Raw genomic sequence first — 15228 nt, forward strand, 5'->3', positions numbered from 1 at the left:
GTCCAACATCTTGTGCCCATTTAATCATAGCAGATTTCACCATTTCATCCTGAGTATTCCATTTCAACAGCAAGTTATACATCTTTGACAAAATCTTAGTTTTGGGTTCTAACAGTTCTGTTTCTAATTTTGATTTTTCCACCTGGAAGCCAATGTTCTTTTTTCCCCTTAAATAATATTTATTAAAGTTTCAAGTAGTACAAAAGATAAAAAGAAAAAAGAACAAAAAAGAAAATTTCCCCTTTATAATCCAAATTTTCAATAACTTTCTTCCAGAACTTCCCCTCACCTCCCCTTCTTGTATTCCATGTCCAAATATTTATCCAACAAGTTCTTATCCCTAAATTTTTAGCCTTAATTTGTTATCATATTTAATTCAGTTTACATATCAACTTTTAACTTATATACATCAATCATTTATACTTAAAATTTTTTTTTCTAAGGTCAACCCAGTTTCCCTTCCACGGATTCCCCATTTTTATACTAATAACAACAAAAAATTAAAAAAAATCAAACAGCCTTTGGATTTCCAAACGCCACCCTCCCTTCCCCGGTTTCGATCCCAGAACCATTGTCCATTGCCTTTTCAGAGCTTTCGCTTCCATCGGTGACAACCACCTTGGGGTTTTATTTTCCAATAAATCCTTGTATCTTATCCAAACATTAAACAATGCTGTCCTGACAATATGATTTTTGAATGCTTTATGTGCTTTGACCTTATCATACCATAAATATGCATGCCATCCAAATACGTTGTTAAAGCCTTCTAGATCCAAAATGTCAGTATTTTCAAGAAGTAGCCATTCTTTCAACCAGCAAAAAGCTGCTGATTCATAGTAAAGTTTAAAGTCTGGCAGGGCAAATCCACCTCTTTCCTTTGCATCAGTTAATATCTTAAATTTTATTCTGGGCTTCTTGCCCTGCCAGACAAATCTAGAGATATCTCTCTGCCACTTCTTGAAACAGTCCATCTTGTCCACAATTTGCAATGTCTGAAACAAAAACAACATTCTAGGCAATACATTCATTTTTATCACAGCAATACGACGCAACAGTGAAAGCTTCAAATTTGACCAAATTTCTAAATCTTTTTTCACTTCTGTCCAACATGTTTCATAATTATCTTTAAATAAGTTCCCATTTTTGGCTGTCATATTAATCCCCAAGTATTTCACTTTCTTAACCACAGTCAGGCCTGTCTCATTCTGAAACCTCTCTCTTTCAATCGGTGTTCAATTTTTCTCTAAAACCTTAGTTTTTAGCTTGTTCAGTTTAAATCCTGCCACTTGACCAAATTCTTGAATTAATTCTAAAACCCTTTTAGTACTAGATTCTGGCTCCTGTAACGTCAATACTAAGTCATCTGCAAATGCTCTCAGTTTGTACTGTTTGGCTCCGACCTGTATACCTTTAACCAACCGGTCCCTTCTAATCATATTCAGCAGAACCTCCAGGACCGATACGAAAAGCAGTGGGGAGATTGGGCACCCCTGTCGTGTCCCTTTTTCTATCTTAAATTCTTCCGTCACCACATTATTTACAATTAATTTAGCCTTTTGTTCAGAGTATATTGCACCTATACCATTTTCAAACCTTGGCCTACCCCCATCCCCTGTAGGTTCTTCTTCATGAAACTCCAAGAGATGTTGTCAAAAGCTTTCTCCGCATCCACAAATATCAGAACTGCTTTAGTGTTTATATTCACTTCTAGTTTTTCCAAAATATCAATTATGTTCCTCAAATTATCAGACAAGTGTCTTCCCGGGAGAAAGCCCGCTTGGTCTTTATGAATCTCTTCCATCAATACAAAGAGCTTCAGTTTCAATGCAAGCCTTAGAAGACATCATCGGACTCACACAGGGGAGAAACCATTTAAATGCATGAAGTGCGGAAAAAGCTTCAGTCAAAGGGGAAATCTTAGAAAACCTCAGCAGACACACAGGGAAGAAACCATTTAAATGTATGGAGTTTGGAAGGAGCTTCAGTCTGAGTGGAACCCTTGATTTACATCAACAAACTCCCACATGAGAGAAACCCTATAAATGTCAAGTAGACAGAGGTTCAGTCCTAGTGGAAGTCCTACATCCACAGACTCATGGACAGGAAGAACTTTAACAGTTGACACCCTACAAACCCATCAACCCTCAAAGAGGAGAAGCTGCTTAAAGGGAAAGATTGCAGAAAGTGCTTTAGTTATAATGGAGTGTTTAAGGAACATCTAAGGACTCAGAGGGGAGAACCCATTTAGATGTATGGAGTGTGGGACATGTTCCTTTCAGAGTCCACTCTTTTGTTCACAGCAATGAACTCAGCAGAAAATCCATTTTAAAAGCATGTCATGTATTTGAGGTTCTGCTGTTTATATGTAAATCTGTATAGTAATGAAATAATGAAGGTAACGTCTCACTCTAGTGAGTATAATTTTAGATGTAAGGTACCTTTTGATAGTGAGGGGGAGTTGGTGAATCTGGATTTCTGGGATGCTCATTTGCCTGGAAGCAGCTGGCAGAAAGCTTTTCTTTGTGAAGCCCCTACAGATTTCGAGTTGCTGACTTCCCTCCCAGACGACAGCGAAAGACACACCTCCATTGCCCTGTGTCCTTCCAGCCTCTTTCCTCCCTTGCTCCCTTCTGCCGGTTTGTGTGCCTGACTTAGATATCTTGTGTGGTGTATTTTTTTACTGCTGAAACTGGATTTGCTCTCAGGAGCTACGTTTTGTGCCTCACTGGGGACCCAGTGAGAACTGTATGCTTTGAAAGCTCAGTAAACTATTACTGAAGAAGTCCTGCTGCCTCTGTGTGTGTTTTGGACCTCAGTGTGGGACTTGCTCTGCACGTGGCCCCTACCCTGCTGCTACTTGGCTCATGCCCTGGAGTTGCTCTACTCAAGCATGCAAGACGGTTTTTGCACCAGACTCTGTCACCCCCCCCACCCCATGATCTCCAAGCACTGCTTCTTCACCCAAACTTCATCCCTGCCTCCTAAGCATTCTGAAGAAAACTGATAATACTGTAAGTTAATGGGTGATTTCCCCCCAAGCCTAATTGCAAGAGGGGAACGGAGGGGCTGCAGGGACCAGGGAAGTCTCCTGATGGGCCCATCTTCACTCTTGAACCCCATGGGGCAACCCCAGAGCTCCTGCTTATTCTGGGGTTTGGGGAAGGTAGTATTTTTCCATAGTCCCAGAAGTTTTTATTCAGTCATGCTGCTAGGGAGTTTTCCTACCAGAGGCCCACAGTTCATACTGCTATCATACTGATTTTACTGTTGTTTCTGCTTTTGCTGTCATGGAACAGCTGGGTGCAGGGGGGGGGAGGCACCAGTTGGGGGACCTACAAGGGAAGAAGGCTGAGATCCTGGGGACTGGTGGGGGGATGGCAGTGAGCAGAAAGAGGGAGGAAAGGGAGCAGAACGGGAGGGGAGGTGTTGCAAGCTGAGGAGGAAACAGGGTTTGGTGAGCAGGAAGAGGCTGGGGCAGAGAGCAGTTCAGACTCAGAGGAGGAGAGGAGGGGTCCAGAAGACCCAGAGGAGGCCGGCTGCTGAAGCATCCAGGGAGACTCCCCCTCCTGCTGTGACCAGCTCCCCTCTCCCCTGATCTCCCAGAGCACACAGAGAAATCCAATTCAGACCCATGAGCCTGTACATGATATTAATGGGCGTAGGGTTTTTTTGTCCCAACATGCATCACTTTAATCTCATTGACAATGAACCGTATTTTCGGCCCATTCACCCCGTTTGGAGAAGTCCCTTTGGAGCTCCTTGCAATCTCTCTCCTTGCAATCTCTCTTTATTTGCTCCGGTTGGCTGGACTCCTCCCTTTATTCCACAGGGACCCGCAGGGCCAGCCCGACGAGCTGGGGGACTGAGCAGCCTCGCACCTAGATTTTTCTATAACACCCCCCCTCCCAAAGAAAGGCTCAACATCCACGCCCATGGGGGCCTGTCGCCAGCCCAGACCCTGGAGCATCTGCATCTCTGCCCCAGCTTGAAAGTTAGGGGCTGCAGTGCTGGCGAACCTTATCTCCCCCTCCCCGTCCAGACAGAGGAATGGCCTTGTGGGGTTGGACAAGAGAGTCCCATCTGGGTGGTCTGGAGGGGGCAGTGCGGGGGCTTCGAACTGTAAAGTAGGGAGGGCCCTCCTGAGTCATCTAGTTGAACCCCCAGCATAGCAGGAATCTCAGCTAAGCATCACAGGCAGGGGGCCATCCAAGCTCCCCCCACCCCACCCAAGGAAGGCACTCTCCCCACTGGCTGGCTGTACTGCCCTCTCAATGGCCCCTCCTGGCACACTTTCCTGTGGCCAACAACTCTTCCCCAGGGAGGGCATCTGAACAAGAGACCCGCCCCCTGTAGGGTGCTGTGTTGATGTCCGCCAGGCTAAGTAAAAGCAAAGCAGCTGCGCATTGGCACTGAGGGCTCCCAGACTTCAGCCAGTGCCCTCCAGGTTTTCTGAGTGCAGGCACTGTGCTGGCTGGCACTGAGGGGAACTGCAGGCCCATCTGCCTCGGGGGCACCTGCGTGGAGATGGCGGTGCCAGGGAGAAGAGCAGCGGGTTCAGCCAGAGGCTCCTAAAGGCTCTGCCCAGTTTCTTGGCGTGGAAGATGTGACCAGCCAGCAGGGGCTGGGGCTGGCCCCTCCTGGCCCCTGTTACCCAAGGTAAAGGACCCCTGGTCAAGCCCAGCCAAAGGCGACTATGGGGACTTACTTCTGAGTAAGCGTGCATCAGATGGAACGGCAAATCCCTTTAAACCGCGTAGGGGTTACTCCTAAGTAAGCGTGCAACAGGCAGGGCTGCAGAGTGGTGCTTCCAAGAGAAGCCAGTTTGCACATCTCATGGGATTTAATGTCTTGCCAGTATAAATGCACGGGGATAAGTGCATTTATAGAGACACATTTCCACAAAACACCCAAACTCCAGCATGTAGCCGCAGGCGATACAATAGGAGCCTTTCTGCAAATGGCCTTTGCAACACAACTCACTGGGTAGTAACAAAGTAGACACATTTGCCTCTTTTCAACGTAGCCCCGTTTCCTCAATGAATCCACCCATTTCTTGATGAAATAGAACTTCTGCCAGGAAAACCTGAGCTGAAATAGTACGGAGAGCAAAAAAGCAGCCCTGTCTGACCCCCGTCAGCCCCCAGACTCCCCCAGTCACGTGGCAGGAGATTCATCCTGAGCACCCCCCCTGAGATGGGTATGACATCATGGATGATCCATTGATGATCTATCTGATCCATTGGTGATCCCCATGATCCAAGCAGACTGGTCCAAAAAGCAGATCTCTAGGCCTGAGTGAAACGGGTCTGCGATGATGGATTCTGGAGTCAAGAAATCCACCCTTTCCAGTGATCTCTCAGGCTGGCCAGGAAAAGGCAGCGAGCAGGAATCCTCAGGCATCCCGATGGACAGACCTGTCATGTTGTCAAAACACGAACTCGGAGTCTGATCTGATTTAAATGCAGAACTCATTTTGTGACTTCGCTGTTGGATTGTCGGGATCAGCCCCTCCCCCCTCTCCTGATCCCAAAAGGAAGACGGGGGGGGATTTCCTCTCCTCCCCCCCCACCCGCTCAACACTTTCCCTCCCCTCCCGGCACATCCTTCTCTCATCCCGCCCACACAATCCCAAATCACACCCCTAATACATTGCTCCTCCTCCTCCTCCTCCTCCTCCTCCTCCTCCTCCTCCTCCTCCTCCTCCTCCTCCTCCAATCCTGCTTCGCTCCGGAAATGAGGGGGGAGCCCCCCTCCCAACCTGCCTGCTTCTCCGGCAAGTGGAGCGTCCACTCCGGATTGCTGCTCTGCGGCGTATCTGGGGGGGGGGGGGGGGGAGGACGGGAAGAGGAGGATCCCCGCCCAACGTGGATGTTGCAGGAAAGAAATGAGAATCGGAGCGAGGACAAAGAGGTAAAGGGGTCGCGGGTGGGAGAGGGGGGGGTAAGAACCCAGAGACCCCCTCCAGCTCCCCCAAGCGCCTTCCGTGGGGCCTGGATCCCGGCACGCGTGCTGCGAAGGGGCGGAGATGGGGCGCCCACCCACGAGGACTCCCTGGGGCGCGGAGAAACGGGTCAGGAAAGGGTTAAGGGGTGCGGGAGATGCCTGGATAGAGACCCCCCTGTCCCTCCCTTGCTCCTGTCGGGGGGGCCGGGAATGGAGAGGTGTGGCGCGCAGGGCGAGGGGTGACCCGAGCCAAGGGGGCCTTTGGGTGCAGGGGAGACTCCGGGAGAGAGGGAGGGGGTCGAGGAATGGGGGGAGGGAGGGGAGCATCCCTGGGTCAGAGAAGGGCAGCGGGGGGGGGGGAGATAGGAAGACCAGTCTTTGGGGAGAAGTCTCCATCGTGGCGCCCGCTGGGAATAACCGGAGCGCTAGGGGCTCCGCGCAGAGAGAGGTGGGCCACGAAAGGGTTAACGGGCACGAGGGATAGAGACCCCCCTGTCCCTCCCCGGCTCGTCTTGGGGGGCCCCTCCGGCTGGAGAGATGGGGGCGCAGGACGTGGGGGGAGTGGTGCCAAGGAAGCCTCCGGATGCAGGGGAGACTCCGGGAGAGAGGGAGGGGGTCAAGGACTTGGGGGGGAGGAAGGGCAGCATTGGCAGGGGGGGAGATAGGAAGACCACTCTTGGGGGGGGTCTCCATCGTGCCTTCCTTGGGGAACCTCCGGAGGGGCCGCCTTGGCTTCTCCCTCCCGCCCAGGAATGCCCCCCCTTCAAGGCGACCAGAGAGGGATCCCTGGAAAGTGGGGGTCCTGTCCCCCCACCCCTATTTTCCTGCAATCTCCATCCTCTTCCCACCCCATAAGCCCCTGCCCTGTCCAGACACAGCGATTCTGCCCAGTCCAACCACTGGTCCCATGGAGAGGAGAGGAAATCCCGAGAAGAAGAGGGGAGGGGGGAGGCCTTCTCAGAAGTGGCTCTTGGTTTCCGAAATCCCACCCAGGAAGCAGCCAGAAACCTTTTCCTCTCTCTCAGGCTTCCATCTTTAATTGTCCTTTCTTGAGGATGAGGATAATGTACACCTGTCCTCAGAAACAGGGGTGCAGAGTCCATGGAATGGCTCTCAGGGCTGATACAGAAGTTGCACCTCAAAAGCATTTCTGTTCCTCTCATTCTTTGTAGCCAATGTCAGAGTGACTGACAAGCTGAGATACAACCCATCATCATCCGATGACAGTGACTGCATGAATCTTCCCAGTCAAAGGACCCATTTTCATGATAGACAGTGCCTGGGGCTGGAGGCTTTACACACCGGGTGTGCCTGTGCAGGCCAAAGACTGCCAGTATTAGCACAGGTGAGGTGTGTGACCTCCCCAAATTTACAGACTGTGTGTGAATGAGAGTTTGTGGGTGGGATTATAGTTTATGGCAACCCTGTGATTTTCTCCACCCATAACATTTCGTAAGCTAATATTGCAGTACGAATTCCAAAATAACTACAAAAAATCACAAGATGATAATAATAGTACACTGGTACCTCGGGTTAAGAACTGAATTCGTTCTGCAGCTCTGTTCTTAATCTGAAACTGTTCTTAACCTGAAGCACCACTTTAGCTAATGGGGCCTCCTGCTGCCCAAGACAGGTGTTGATCATCATGTGAGCTGGGCACAGGTGGGCTGAAGCGAGCTGCTGCCATTCCTGTGGAGCCTCCTTTTATTGACACAAGTATGCAAGCCAGGCAAATACATTTTTGGGCTGTGACCTTTACAGCTTCCGTCCCAAAATCGTGGGGTGGTACAAAGTTATTTTGGCACCTGTTCCACAGCGTCATTTCCCCCTTGCTCAATGTATGATGAATGGAGACAAACGTCTCATGGAAAAGGGTTACAGACAGGACACCGCAAACTGCTGAGATCGCAAAAGGTCAGGCAGAGGTGGAACGATGTACAGACAGCTGTGGCTTGTCGGGGGGGGGGGGGTTGCCCTGCACCCCAAGGTCACGCGTGCAGGCAGATTGTGGCTGCCTGCTGGTGGAAAGTGTGCTCCCTCCAGACCCCACTGTCCACTCCGCAATATCCCTACACACCAGAGCAGGATTTCTGTTCTCATCCTGAAGCAAAGTTCTTAACCCAAGGTACTATTTCTGGGTTAGCAGAGTCTGTAACCTGAAGCGCCTGTAACCCGAGGCACCACTCTAGATGTTATACTATTAGTATCTTCCCCAAGCCACTCTGGGCAGCTTACAGTACATATAGGTAAAGGTAAAGGGACCCCTGACCGGAAGGTCCAGTTGCGGGAAACTCTGGGGTTGCGGCACTCATCTCGCTTTATTGGCCGAGGGAGCCGGCGTACAGCTTCCGGGTCGTGTGGCCAGCAGAACTAAGCGCTTCTGGCGAATCAGAGCAGTGCACGGAAACGCCGTTTACCTTCCCGCCAGAGCGGTACCTATTTACAGTGGTACCTCGCAAGACGAACGCCTCGCAAGATGGAAAACCCGCTAGACGAAAGGGTTTTCCGTTTTGGAGGCGCTTCGCAAAACGAATTTCCCTATGGGCTTGCTTCGCAAGACGACAGCCCATAGGGAAATCTCCGGGACAGCAGGGAAGCGCAGCGCATCTTCCCCGCTGTCCTTGGACCTCCTCCGAAGCCTGGTGGCGGGGCGGGGACACCTCCTCCCCCCACCGCCCGCCATCGGGACGATGCCCCGATCCCGGGCGGCGGGGGGGGGGGGGACGCCTCCGCCGCCGCGTGCCATCGGGACGATGCCCCGATCCCGGGCGGCGGGGTGGGAACGCCTCCCCCCGCCGCCCGCCATCGGGACGATGCCCCGATCCCGGGCGGTGGGGGGGGGAACGCCTCCGCCGCGCGCCATCGGGACGATGCCCCGATCCCGGGCGGCGGGGCAGGAATGCCTCCCCCCGCCGCCCGCCATCGGGACGATGCCCCGATCCCGGGCGGCGGGGGGGGGGACGCCTCCGCCACCGCCCGGCATCGGAACGATGCCCCGATGCCGGGAGGCGAGGCGGGAAGCCTGGGCGCGCTGATCTCAGCGCGCGCAGGCTTCGGCATGCTGGCACCTGTCCGCAAGCAGCGGCAGCGCTGCCGCTGCTTGCGGAGAGGTCCGCGAAGCCTGGGCCGGACAGCTTTTGAAGGCAGGCGGGGGGAGCAAAGACTTTCGCCCCCCACCAGCCTTCAGAAGAGGTCCTGGACCTCTTCTGAAGGCCAGCGGGGGGCAAACGTCTTTGCTCCCCCCTGCCTGCCTTGCCGGGAGAGCGGAGAAACGCAGCGCGTTTCTCCGCTGTCCCGGAGGGCTTTTGAAGGCTGGCGGGGGCGAAAGTCTTTGTCCCCCCTGCCTGCCTTCCCAGGGGCTTTTAAATCGCCCTGGACAGCGGAGAAGTCCTCTGCTGTCCCGGGTGATTTTAAAATGCCGCCCGTCAGCATTTTAAGATCGCCCCGGACAGCGGAGACGTTCTCCGCTGTCCCGGGGGTTTTTAAAATGCTGGGGGTGGGAAGAAAAGCCCTTGTCCCCCCCCCAGCCTTCAGAAGAGGTCGGGGGACAGACTGTCCCCGGACCTGGTCTGAAGTCGGTTTCCCTAGGAACGCATTAATTGATTTTCAATGCATTCCTATGGGAAACCGTGCATCGCAAGACGAAAAACTCGCAAGACGAAGAGACTTGCGGAACGAATTAATTTCGTCTTGCGAGGCACCACTGTATCTACTTGCTCTTTGATGTGCTTTCGAACTGCTAGGTTGGCAGGAGCAGGGACCAAGCAACGGGAGCTCACCCTGTCGCAGGGATTTGAACCGCCGACCTTCTGATCAGCAAGTCCTAAGTTCTGGGGTTTAACCCACAACGCTACCCGCGTCCCTACAGTACATATACAAGACAGTAAAATATCCAAAAATTAAAAACCTCCTGATACAGCTGTCTTCTAAATGTCAGATAGTTGCCTGTTTCCTAGCCCTCTGAAGGGAGGGCATTCCATGGGGCAGGAAGCCCTCTGCCTGGTTCCCTGGAACTTCACTTCTAACAGCAAGGGAACCAGCAGAAGACCCTCGGAGGCGGACCTCCCTGTCCGGACTGAACGATTGGGGTAAAGATGCTCCGTCAGGTTCACAGGGCCGAGGCTGAGGAGGGCTTTAGGTTGCAGATCTTGCTCCTCCATAATGATTGATGTATAGATAGCAGAGTAGGAGAAAACACTCAGAGGCGGGGGGGGGGGAAATCAGCTGAGAAATTTATTACTGAAGACAGATAAGCATGACAGGACCCAAAAAATAGCAAAAATGTAACTCACAGTAAAACCCTGACTTAGCAAACCAAAACAGCACTCAAGTAAGAAACAGACAAGCAGAGTAGAGTAATATCAGAATATGAAGTGGGAGCAGGCACATTTCAATACTGCAATTTATATATAATTCAAAGTCAGAGTAATCCTGGGACTAGATAACAAGCCTCCAGGTGGACGTGCCCCACCTGCCCTTCTCTTTCCTCTTCCGCACGGGCAGAATCTGCCTTCAGGACTGTGGGATTGACGGTTGTTCTCCTCCACTCCATCCACCAGGGCTTGACTTCAGGTGCAGCAGAATTCCCCACCCAGCCCATCAACGATTTGAGACCCATCAGCTTTCCTCACCTGGTTTAGCCGGCTGGTAGAAGCCGTTGCTTGAACCCCTGTTGCATGCTGACAGCTTCTGGAAGCCACAGGTGAGAGCTGAGTGCAGGGTGGGGACCAAGGGTGGAAAAATGACCCCAGGAGGTGCAGGACATGTCCCCCACCAAAGGAACTACTTATCCCCAACACCCCATGAGATCTAGATTCAGGTAGGTAGCCGTGTTGGTCTGACGCAGTTGAAATAAAACATTTAAAAATAGTCCAGTAGCACCTTAGAGACCAACTAAGATTGTTCTAGGTATAAGCTTTGGTGTGCATGCACAATTCTTCAGATGCACCGACACAGATGTCACCAGACCCTTGTATATCGTGGGAGGGTGGGGTGGGGTTTTTCTCAGAAGGGTACTCCTACTACCATCTCCCACTATATGAAGAACTGTGAATGCACACAAAAGCTTATATCTAGAACCTAAGGTGCAACTGGACTATTTTTTTACTTTTTTACTTCAACTGTGTCAGACCAATATGTCTACCTACCATGAAGAACAGTTATCTCCTTGCCTTGAATATCCTGCCTTTCAGATTAGGATAGTCCTCTGTCAGAAGACAAGCACAGGATCAGGCAGCACATCATCATTATAAAGAACCTTTGGGGTGGGTGTTTCCGTCTGGGATTGACATGTGCCATCTGCTTTCCTTCTGCTTCTCCTGCTCTCTCCATGCAATGTGAGGCATGTAGATGGAGGTCCATCTCCAAGAGCAGGAGTGTCCCTGAACACCCATTCAGCTGACCCCAAGCACCAAGCCTTGTCACTAGTTCTCTGACTGACCCAGACCACAGTCCCTGGAAGAGATGTAGGCCTGGGTCTCCCAAAATAATCCATATGGACCTCCTGAGGTCAGTGGGACTGTGCAGGTGATTCATGAAGATCTAGAGGTGTAAACGGGGCAACCACTTGATTTGAAAGGCAGTCCCACAGGACAACAGTATTCCAAGATCATGCTGTGTTATTAAAGATGATTGAGGATCTTGAAAGGTTCCTGATGCATTACTACCATTTGACATCATACCATTTTCATTTCCTAAAAATTGGGAACATGGGTAGCACATGGGAGAATGTAAGAGATGTTGAAATAAGAGAAGGTGCTAATGGCGGTTGATGTGTTCTCTTTCCCTTTGTTCTCTTCCTTGAAACCCAAACAGGATTTGCTTTCTGTCCACTCTGAAAAGGGTGATGGAGAAGACAGAATTGCGGGGGACAGGGCACCTTTCGTTTCATTAGGAATAGCCATTAAAATGTGTGAAATGTGGAATATGCATCACTGAATGAGCACACATAGTTCACATCAACGAACACAAAAAGGAAAGAAGCCATTCAAAGGTATGTAGTGCGGAAAGAGCTTCTCTTTCAACTCAAAACTTAGAACACACCAGCGGACTCACACAGAGAGAAAACGTTTTAAGTGCAGGGAGTGTGGGAAGAATTTCAGTCAGAGTGGAAACCTTAAATTGCACAAAGGGACTCACACAGGGGGAAAACCATATGAATGTATGGTGTGTGGAAAGAACATTAATAATAGTGGAAGCCTTAGAAGATATCAACGGACTCACACAGGGGAGAAACCGTTTAAATGCATGGAGTGTGGAAAGAGCTTCAGTCAGAGTGCACAACTTAGATCACATCAATGGACTCACACAGGGGAGAAACCATATAAATGTATCGAGTGTGGAAAGAGCTTCAGTCGGAGTGGAAACCTTAGAAATCATCAACAGACTCACACAGGGGAGAAACCATTTGAATGCATGGAGTGTGGAAAGAGCTTTAGTGAAAATGGAAGCCTTAGGAACCATCAACGGACTCACACAGGGGAGAAACCATTTAAATGCATGGAGTGTGGAAAGGAATTCAGTCAGAGTGGAGATCTTAGAAGACATCAACGGACTCACACAGGGGAGAAACCATTTAAATGTATCGCGTGTGGAAAGAGCTTCAGTCGGAGTGGAATCCTTAGAACACATCAACGGACTCACACAGGGGAGAAACCATTTAAATGCATAGAGTGTGGAAAGAGCTTCAGTCAGAGTGGAGATCTTAGAAGACATCAACGGACTCACACAGGGGAGAAACCATTTGAATGCATGGAGTGTGGAAAGAGCTTTAGTGAAAATCGAAAGCTTAGAAATCATCAACGGACTCACACAGGGGAGAAACCATTTGAATGCATGGAGTGTGGAAAGAGCTTTAGTGAAAATCGAAAGCTTAGAAATCATCAATGGACTCACACAGGGGAGAAACCATTTAAATGTATCGAGTGTGGAAAGACCTTTAGTGAAAATGGAAGCCTTAGGAAACATCAATGGACTCACACAGGGGAGAAACCATTTCAATGTATGGAGTGTGGAAAGAGCTTTAGTAACAGAGGATGCCTTAGAACACATCAACGGACTCACACAGGGGAGAAACCATTTAAATGTATCGAGTGTGGAAAGAGCTTTAGTAAAAGTGGAAACCTTAGAACACATCAACGGACTCACACAGGGGAGAAACCATTTAAATGCATGGAGTGTGGAAAGAGCTTCAGTCAGAGTGGAGACCTTAGAAATCATCAACGGACTCACACAGGGGAGAAACCATTTCAATGTATGGAGTGTGGAAAGAGCTTTAGTAACAGAGGATGCCTTAGAACACATCAACGGACTCACACAGGGGAGAAACCATTTAAATGTATCGAGTGTGGAAAGAGCTTCAGTCGGAGTGGAAACCTTAGAAATCATCAACAGACTCACACAGGGGAGAAACCATTTGAATGCATGGAGTGTGGAAAGAGCTTTAGTGATCGTGGAAGCCTTAGATCACATCAATGGACTCACACAGGGGAGAAACCATATAAATGTCTGGAGTGTGGAAAGAGTTTTAGTGAAAATGGAAGCCTTAGGAAACATCAACGGACTCACACAGGGGAGAAACCATTTAAATGCATGGAGTGTGGAAAGGAATTCAGTCAGAGTGGAGATCTTAGAAGACATCAACGGAGTCACACAGGGGAGAAACCATTTAAATGCATGGAGTGTGGAAAGGAATTCAGTCAGAGTGGAGATCTTAGGAACCATCAATGGACTCACACAGGGGAGAAACCATATAAATGTATCGAGTGTGGAAAGAGCTTTAGTAAAAGTGGAAACCTTAGAACACATCAACGGACTCACACAGGGGAGAAACCATTTCAATGTATGGAGTGTGGAAAGAGCTTTAGCAACAGAGGATGCCTTAGAACACATCAACGGACTCACACAGGGGAGAAACCAGATACCGTATTTTTCGCCCCATAGGACGCACCTAGTTTTTTTGGGGGGGAGGAAATAAAGAAAAAATATTTTTTTCCTGGCTGGCTTCCCCCGACCCGAGCCCCCAGAACAGGCTGCTGCCTGCAAGCCTTGCGAACCTGGTGCGCAAGGCTTGTGGACATCTGCCCGAAGCACGGGGCGGGCTCTGCAGCGTGCCCCATGATTCGGGCTGCAGGCTGCCGCCCGCAAGCCTTGCGAACCCGGTGGGAGCTGCCGCTGGGCGCGCGAGGCTTGCGGATAGCTTCCTGAAGCCTGGAGAGCGAGAGGGGTCGGTGCACACAGATGCCTCTCGCTCTCCAGGCTTCAGCGAAAGCCTGCATTCACCCCATAGGACGCACACACATTTCCCCTTCATTTTTGGAGGGGGGAAAGTGTGTCCTATAGGGCGAAAAATACGGTAAATGTATTGAGTGTGGAAAGAGCTTTAGTAATAGTGGAAGCCTTAGAAATCATCAACGACTCACACAGGGGAGAAACCATTTAAATGTATCGAGTGTGGAAAGAGCTTTAGTGAAAATGGAAGCCTTAGAACACATCAACGGACTCACACACGGGAGAAACCATTTAAGGGTATGGACTGTAGAAGGAGCTTCAGTCAGAGTGGAACCCTTGATTTATGTCAACAGACTCACACAAAAGACAAACCATATAACCGTATTTTTCACTCTATAAGACTTAACAGACCACAAGACGTACCTAGTTTTTGGAGGACGAAAACAAGAAAAAAAATATTCTGCATCCCAGAAGCAAGAGGGATTGCTGCGCAGCAAAAGTAGCAATCCCTCTTGCTGTTCTGGCTTCTGGGATAGCTGCACAGCCTGCATTCGCTCCATAAGACGCACACACATTTCCCCTTACTTTTTAGGAGGGAAAAAGTGAGTCTTATAGAGCAAAAAATACGGTAAAATCAGGAAAGTACTCTTAGTGGAAGTTCAAATTCAACAGACTTATGGACAGGAAGAACTTTAAGAGTTGAAACCCTTCAGACCATCAACAAACTCAGAAGAGAAGCAGTTTAAATGAAAAGACTGCAAAAAGTGCTTTCTTTATAATGGAGTATTTAAGGAACAGGGACACGGGTGGCACTGTGGGTTAAACCACAGAGCCCAGGACTTGCCGATCAGAAGGTCGGTGGTTCGAATCCCCACAACGTGGTGAGCTCCCGTTGCTTGGTCACTGTTCCTGCCGACCTAGCAGTTTGAAATCAAATTCAAAGGTCCTTTGTCTCATTTGTTTGATTTTCCACTCGACTTCCTGATTTATCAATTTGGTATATTGTGCTTGATAAAGTTTAATTTCTCTCAGAATCTCCTGTGACTTTGTTTTCGA

General features: G+C 49.9%; 1 protein-coding gene across 1 annotated transcript in view; it reads left to right on the forward strand.

The window, feature by feature from the left end:
- Positions 1-15098, forward strand: part of LOC144329060 (uncharacterized) — a 28159-nt gene extending 13061 nt beyond the window's left edge. The window contains exons 2-3 of the mRNA XM_077935572.1: positions 9324-9330; positions 12135-15098. Coding sequence (XP_077791698.1) covers positions 9324-9330; positions 12135-13884 — 1757 coding nt within the window. The 3' untranslated portion in view covers positions 13885-15098. The remainder of the gene's footprint in view (positions 1-9323; positions 9331-12134) is intronic.
- The last annotated feature ends 130 nt before the right edge of the window (positions 15099-15228 follow it).

This window comes from Podarcis muralis, chromosome 10 (assembly GCF_964188315.1).
Source record: "Podarcis muralis chromosome 10, rPodMur119.hap1.1, whole genome shotgun sequence".
In the NCBI taxonomy this organism is placed as follows: Eukaryota; Metazoa; Chordata; class Lepidosauria; order Squamata; family Lacertidae; genus Podarcis; species Podarcis muralis.